Genomic DNA, 7727 nt, shown 5'->3' with positions numbered 1-7727 from the left:
CCATCTCCAGCTCCTTCAGGACTTCGCCGGCCTTCTCATTGGCCACGGCATTCCTCTGTAGCAGCTCGTCTCGCTCTTTTTGGAGTCTGGCAATCTCCTCTCCATCCAGCTTAGACCTCGCCGACAGGTCCTCGAACATCTCGTGCACCTCCTCCGCATCCTGACGCGCCTGGGCCTCCCGCTCCTGGATGATAGCAAGCTGGGCGGCCATGTTTGCTCGCAGCCGGGCCTCCTCAGAGAGGCGATCCCGCTCCGCCTTCTGCTCATGGAGGAATTGGGATTTTTTCTGGCTACGAGCAACAAGAATCTAAAGAAGAAGAAGACTGATATCAGAAATGCGAGAACACACAAACACACGAAGAAAGAAGAAAGAAAGTCTAGAAAATACCTGAGAGGTAGGGATAACGATCTCATGGAGGGCTCCTCTGGCCTGGTCCAGGGCGTTCAGCATGGTCGAGATCCTGATGTCAAGACCTTCTCGCTCCATACTCTCGGAATGATCATCGAGCAAGAAAAGAGCCGACGTCGGGTCCTGAGTAGCCATCCACTGGAGCGGTGGCTCCCCCCGTGCAGGGGAGCGGCTTCCTCCCGACAAAGGGGTCGGTGGCGGCTCCCTCCTGACCCTGTGCGGCACCACCGCCGCACTCAAGGACCCTCCGGCTGGACCCTCCTCTGTCTGGACCGCTTCGGGCGCCATGGGCGGATCCACATGGGCGCCTGGCGGCGCGGATTGCACCATGCCCTCAGGTGCCACCACGACCGCGCCCGGCTGATCCTGGCTTGGCGCAGTCATGGTCACCTTCACCGGCGGTATGCGGTCCTCGGCCGGCTGTTCCACGCCCGCCACGGAAGAAACCGCTCGCTCAGTAACCTCCGCGGGCGTGGGAGCCACCATGGACGCCGTCGGTTTGGCCAACGCGGCCCCAACGTCGGCACCACTCCTGCCCGAAACAGGGGCGACTCCAGGCGACGCCGTCTGTCCCGCTTGAAGGGCGAGACTCTTCTTGGGCGCCAGCCCCAGGGGGTGACCCGTCCGCAAGAACCTACACAAAGGTAATAACCGTTAAGTCAAAATAAAAATGAAAAAGGATGAAAACAGAGGAATCAAGAGCTTACGTTGACGTCCTCGGCCGGCGGAAGCATTTTGGGGATGGATCCCTAGATCCCTGCCTTGACTCGTTCGGACGGGACCGTTTCGTGCCTGCCCCCTGTTCCGAGGTAGGGGGGTTCATCTCGTCGGGCGCGGCACCGGGGTCGCTCCCCTCCATCATCTCGTCGGGCGCGGCACCGAAGCCGTCCCCCTCCATTATCTCACGGGGCGCAGCACCGGAGCTGCTCCCCTCCATCACCTCGCAGGGCGCGGCATCAGAGCCGGGCGTGGCTCCGGTGCCACCCTCCTCCATGATCGCCTCAGGGCCGGCGGCAGCAAGCCCGGCATCCCCCGCCCACCGATCCTCGGCCGGCACGCCGTGCGAAGCGGCGAACTCGCCGGCCTCCACTGACCTCATTGATTCACTTCCCTCTGCGTGAAAAGCGAAGGGCCCCTGCACGGGTGGGTGGCCACTTGTTAGCGTTTCCTCATCCTCCAGGATGCCCCAATCCACATCGACGGCTACCTCGTCGTCGTCATCGTCATCATCATCATCATCGTCATCCTCACTGCTCACGTCCTCTCCCCGATCCCGTGCCTCCTGCTTCAGTCGTTTCACCTTCTTCATCTCCTCCTTTGCTTTCTTGTCCCGCTCGGTCGCGAGTCGATTCGCCACCGCCACAACCTTGTCCTTCGGCAGTGGAGCCGGACTATCCTTGAAGACTAGCCCCCCCGGCTAGCCCCAACATCACAAAAGCAAGTATTAAAAAAGAGATTCAGGAGAAAGAAAAGAGTGCGGGAGAAGAGGGCTTACGAATTCGAAGAACCCAGGCTCCGGCCGCATTGGAGGATGCCCGAGCACCGGATACACGATGTCAAGGACCCTGCCGGCGGAATCCTTCGTCGGCTCCGTCGCCTCCTTGATACGCTGCGCCACTTCCGAATAAGGGAGCGCCTCGTCAACGAGCACCGTCCCCTCGAACGATATCCTAGGCATCATCCGATGCAGGGGAAGCACACGTGCCATTAGTGGTGCCACCCTCCTCACGTGGTAGGCGCCGATAATCCCCGACCCCTTTACACCCCGACCCTTCAGGGCATGGAGGGCGGAGAGAAGGTCGGAGATATGTTTCTTGTCTTTAGACTGGACGCCCTAGCCCCACGACTCCGGAGCATCCACAATAAGACGTCCAGTGTACTTCGATAGGGTGGCACTCACATCATCCCTAACATAAAACCACTACGAATGCCATCCCTTGTTGGATGTAGCCAGACGCATGTACGGGTAACTCTTTGACCGGGTATGGTGCAGATGAATGCTGGCACACCCCATCGGCGCGTTCACTTCTTTCCCCCCAATCTTCCTCTTCGATAGACTAATGCTAAAGAAATACCGCCACAGATCAAAATGGGGATCGATCCCCAGGAAACCCTCGCACAGGGCAACGAACACCGCCATATGCTGAATCCCATTGGGAGTGAGATGCTGCAGCTCTACCTCATAGTAATCTAATAGCCCCCGAAGGAATCTATGCGTGGGTACCCCAAATCCCCGCTCATGGAAGATGGCAAAGGAGACAACATACCCTTCAGGCGGCACTGGCTCACCCTCGTCGCTGGGGAGTAACCACTCCTGGACGGCAGATAGTGGGTGGAGAAGGCCACGGCGGACGAGGCCCTCCAGACGCCGAGAAGTGATGCTTGATCTGCCCCACAACTCCATTGAAGCAGTAGGGGGGAAGGGCAGGCGTGAGCTTAACGGCGGCTGGAACACGAACGCAGGCTGGTCGACGGTGGCGATGCGGGCGCGAGAGGCTGGGAAGATTGGCGGCGGATGTTTTAGAACGCAAAGGAAGGGGAGCGAAATACGGGACCCTGGGGCGAACCCCGCGGTTTTATAGGGGGCGACGGACGCGAGAAGGGCAACCGTCCGCCTCGATCTCCGGGCCTGCCACGCGCGCCACCGCGTCACGTCGTAGGACACACGCCCGCAGTCCCTATCCTCTCATTACAAAAATCTCGGTGGACGGTTCGCTTTCCCCAATCGAATCCGGACTCTCTACCCACCGGGGAAGCGCAAGCCACAAAGGCCTGTTCTTTTCTCTTTGGCCCACCTAGGGCCCAGCAACTCGCCGGCCGGCCCAACTAAGAAGGAATACACGAACAACCCACCACCAAGGGCAGAAGCACCAGTTAGGACGGCCCCGAATCAGTCCCCAGCGAACGGGACGCCACGACCCACTCGGAAAAACACCCAGTTGATGAAAAACTAAGTCCTTCAGCCTTACCCACGAAGGGGCCGATACAACCCCCTGGGTGACTCTACTCGAGTCACCCGGGGGCTCGGGGGCTACACCCATCGGGTGCGCTCACGCGCACCCTCCGGCAAATTAGCTTCAACGAAATCAAAAACACCCTCCAGGCGGTTCTACCCGAATCACCTAGAGTCTCGGGGGCTACTGTTGGGGACCTAATACCAGGGTACCCCAGAAGGTGGAACCGATAACCACCAAACGTGAAAAACTTCTGGACGCATAAGGGCTCCATGTCATCCCTTGTTTGAGTGACAGGAGTTCGGTTTCGCCTCGCCCAACACCTTTGGGACGGGCTTGGTCTCGCTCGAGGGCCGAGGGATAAACTCTGTCTCGCCTGACGCCTTGAGGGCGGGCTCGGTCTCGCCCGAGGGCTGAGGGATGAATTCCGTCTCGCCCGACCCCGGAGGGGCGGGGTCAGCCTCACCCGACGCCTTTGTGGGATAACCCTGCCTCGCCCCAAAAGCTCAAGGCTAATCTCCATCTCGCCCGACGCCTATAGGGCGGGCTCGGTCTCACCCAAAGGCAAAGGGATGGATTCCGCCTCGCCCGATCCCGGAGGGATAGGGTTAGTCTCGCCCAAGAGATAGGGATTGGTCTCCGCCTCACCCGACGGCCCAGAACGAGCCTCGCCCTGATTGATATCTATCCCTCATAATGATGGGTACAGGACAAGACAAGACGTTCGGGTCAACCATGGCTCCAACGACCATACCCTGCGCCCTAGCAGGAAATGGACTGCCAGGGAATGACAGGACTGATGCTTTAGACCCTTCCGGGCGCCGCAGAGCCCAAAAGGTATTACAGGTGCGTGCATCTCACCCTGTAGAGTTGTAGGCGCCGTCTTCAGCTCTGGGACACGGAACCCAATGAAGATATACGACAACCGCTATGCTCCAAGAATGGATTTGCTATCTCCACGAATGACGGATATTCCGTCACCACGCTGTGGACCTGAGGGAGCGGCGCCCTATTCCCGATCCCTCAGGTCCTCCCAGTCAGAAGGCCTTGGCCACGACGCTACACCAGACCCCGACCCCGAATTCTCCCAACAAGGAATCATGGGAACCAGAAGGCGTGCGGAGCAAGGCTGGAGGGAGGCTCATAAGTCAAAACCACTGTACTACAGCCCATACCCTGCGGGCAGCATTCTGTGATTAATCTGACATCCTACAGAGACATCGACAACATGGTAAGCACTTATCTTCCTTTGCACTCATCAGAATGGAGGACCTGACCAGGTAAACGTGAGCCACATGACTAAGTAGAGTACACATCCTGGAGCCCTCACCCTTGTAAAGCCAGCCCCTTCATCTATAAAAGGGGATGCGCTTCCTCCATCAGAGAGGACGGAAAAAATAGGACCGAACAATAGAACGCACACACACACACATTCAAGCAGCTACGAAGCTCTTGACCACCTTTCAATCCTTCGATCAGAGACTTGGGACCAGTCCCTCTCTCGCCAGTTTGTATCCCTTACTACAGACCATTTACGGTGCTAATAACACAAGCAGCAACAAACTGGACGTAGGGACGTTCCGCCCGAACCAGTATAAATCCTGTGTCCTTTAGCGCACCATCCGAGCCTAACGTGCATTACTATAAATTTACTTGCCGGTGCTTGTTTGAAACACCGACACATGCTATGATAGAGCAATTGTTAGTGGAACCCTCTCTTGATTTATCTTTGTCCCATGATAATTTGCTTGATGTTCCTTGTGACAAAGATGAGTTGGATGAAGATGCTTTAGTTTTACACATTTTGGAACCAGTGACTTGTGCTGAAAATAAACATGTTATTCATATTGCTACTAAAATTGATGAGTTCAAACTGTTGTCTTCTTTACATACTTTGGGTTACATTGAATTTAATGTTTTGTGTAACCTAGATTGTTTGGAAGAGAGCCTTTTTAAATATGCTGATTTGCCTTGGTTTTCTAAACACACATATCATGTTATTGGCAGATATAACAACAAGGGACAATATATGATACATCGAGTATACATTCGTAATAATATGAATTCTCCTTTTGTTGTATAAGATTATGATCGTTTAGAGGGCAGCCATAATAATACAAACATTTTTCTTATGTTCCTTAAAGAAACAAGTTCACTTCCAAGAAGGGGAGCATTGTTGGTTGCTACCTATGTCTGCTCGACCATCTATTCCTGCATTGTCTTTGGTTAGTTCTAATCTTTTGCAGGATAGTGTTGACATACATCGTGTGCATTCGGATCATGGAGTCTACATGCTTGCTGAAATTTTTATGCGAGATGACATGCTAGAAACTTGGAAACATGATCATGTTCCTTCTCACAATTATTCTAGTTTTCTTTGTCCTCGCAACCCCGTTCTCCTTTATGTTGTGCAGGATCAGTTTCAAGCACAATCGACGTTGAGGACGACTTTTCATCAAGAAGGGAGGATGATGAGGATATGACACCCATGCATATGACCATGTTTGGCACATAGGATAGAGGGGAAGGAGGACAGCAAGGGTGTCCAAGTCAAGAAGGAGGCCCGAGGCTAATTCGGTTCGAGTCCCCAAGGTGGAGGCCCAAAACAACTCAAGTTCGAGTCTGCCTTGGAATCTAGGACCAGTCTGCCTTAAATTGGTCACCTAGGACGCATCCGGACTCCATTTTCAATGATCCATATATGGATGGAAAGATAATTTGATAAGGAAGCTAATCCAAGTGGTTTCACATCAAAATCTATTCAGAATCAATAGGAATCGTCAAAACAATTTAGTATCTAGAATCTGCCAGGGTGCTGTGACACCGTCTTTTGGTCTGTTGGATCATGTATCGAGTTTGGGCCCATTAGGGGCACGTCCAGGGGTCTTGCATGACTCTAGAGTTTTCATAAACACCTACTGCCCCTCCATTAGGGTTCGGGTTTTGCTTAGATTATTCTATCAAGAACAGTTTCACCGTTCATCGGTTTGTGAGACCCCAACTCGTGAGATTAATCATTCATCTGCAATTTGGTTGCTTTCTTTCTTGTTCTTGCTTGTGTTCTTCGTTGCGTAGGCAGAGATTAGCCTTCTTGGCAAGGTCAACCTGGTCTGTGACTTAGTTGATAACCAGAGTAGCTGTGGTGCTAAGATTGCAGGGTTCGATCTTTCGATCTGAAGCTGGATCGGTGTGTCATTCTCCGCCACAATGATAGTTGTCATCACCTGACAAATGCTGACTTGTTTCAACGATTCTCATTGATTCCAAACAGATTTTGACATGAAACCACATGGATTAGCTTCCTTATCAAATTAGCTTTCCATCCATATGTGGATCATCAAAAATGGAGTCCGGATGCGTCCTGGGTGACTAGTTTAAGGCAGACTGGTCCTGGATTCCGAGGCAGACTCGAACTTGAGTTGTTTTGGGCCTCCACCTCGGAGACTCAAACTGAATTAGCCTCGGGCCTCCTTCTTGACTTGGACACCCTTGCTGGCCTCCTTCCCCTCTATCCCATGCGCCAAATATGGTCATATGCATGGGTGTCATGTCCTCATCAAACCATCTCCTTTGCCTCATGTTCAACTCAGACTGAGTAAAAATATACTTAAGGCTCTTGTGGTCAGTGAAGATATGCACTTTGTTGCCCAATAGATAATGCCTCCAAATCTTCAGAGAGTGAACTACCGCAGCTAGCTCTAAATCATGAGTGGGGTAGTTCACCTCGTGCTTCTTTAGTTGGCGCGAAGCATAAGCTATCACACGCCCATCTTGCATAAGCACACATCCTAATCCCGTCTTCGAGGCATCACAGTAAACATCAAAGGGCCTCTCAATATCTGGTTGGGCCAACATAGAAGCAGTGGTCAGAAAAGTCTTCAGGGACTGAAAAGCTTCTTCACAAGCTAGACTCCAAACAAACTTAGCTTCTTTCTGGAGCAGCTTGGTCATGGGCTGGGCTATCTTGGAGAAATTAGGGATGAAACGCCGATAGTATCCAGCTAGCCCATGGAACTAACGGATCTGGTGCATAGACCTGGGAGACTTCCAATCTAATACATCTTGCACCTTGCTGGGATCTACAGAAACACCCTCAGGTGTCAACACATGTCCCAAAAACTACACTCGATCTAGCCAAAACTCGCACTTGCTGAATTTAGCATACAGCTGGTGCTCCCTTAGTCAAGTTAGGACTATCCAGAGGTGACAGGCATGCTCTTCATTATTCTTGGAATAGATCAAGATGTCATCAATGAAAACCACCACAAACTTATCCAACTCCGGCAAGAAGAGTGAGTTCATCAGGTACATGAAGAAGGCCGAGGCATTAGTGAGACCAAAAGACATCACTAGGTACTCATACA

General features: G+C 52.9%; 1 protein-coding gene across 1 annotated transcript; it reads right to left on the bottom strand.

Moving 5' to 3' along the window:
• Positions 1-1112: 1112 nt before the first annotated feature.
• On the bottom strand, positions 1113-1508 carry LOC136460135 (uncharacterized). Its single transcript, XM_066459957.1, has one exon. The coding sequence runs from the start codon at positions 1506-1508 to the stop codon at positions 1113-1115; it is 396 nt and encodes a 131-aa protein (XP_066316054.1).
• Positions 1509-7727: the final 6219 nt, after the last annotated feature.

Source organism: Miscanthus floridulus, chromosome 6 (assembly GCF_019320115.1).
Source record: "Miscanthus floridulus cultivar M001 chromosome 6, ASM1932011v1, whole genome shotgun sequence".
NCBI classification, from domain to species: domain Eukaryota; kingdom Viridiplantae; phylum Streptophyta; class Magnoliopsida; order Poales; family Poaceae; genus Miscanthus; species Miscanthus floridulus.
The sequence above is the reverse complement of the archived record's forward strand: the minus strand, read 5'-3'. Positions and strand labels throughout refer to the sequence as shown.

Coding starts and splice junctions, on each gene's coding strand:
- LOC136460135 (XM_066459957.1), bottom strand. CDS start 1,508: ATGAGGTCAGTGGAGGCCGGCGAGTTCGCCGCTTCGCACGGCGTGCCG.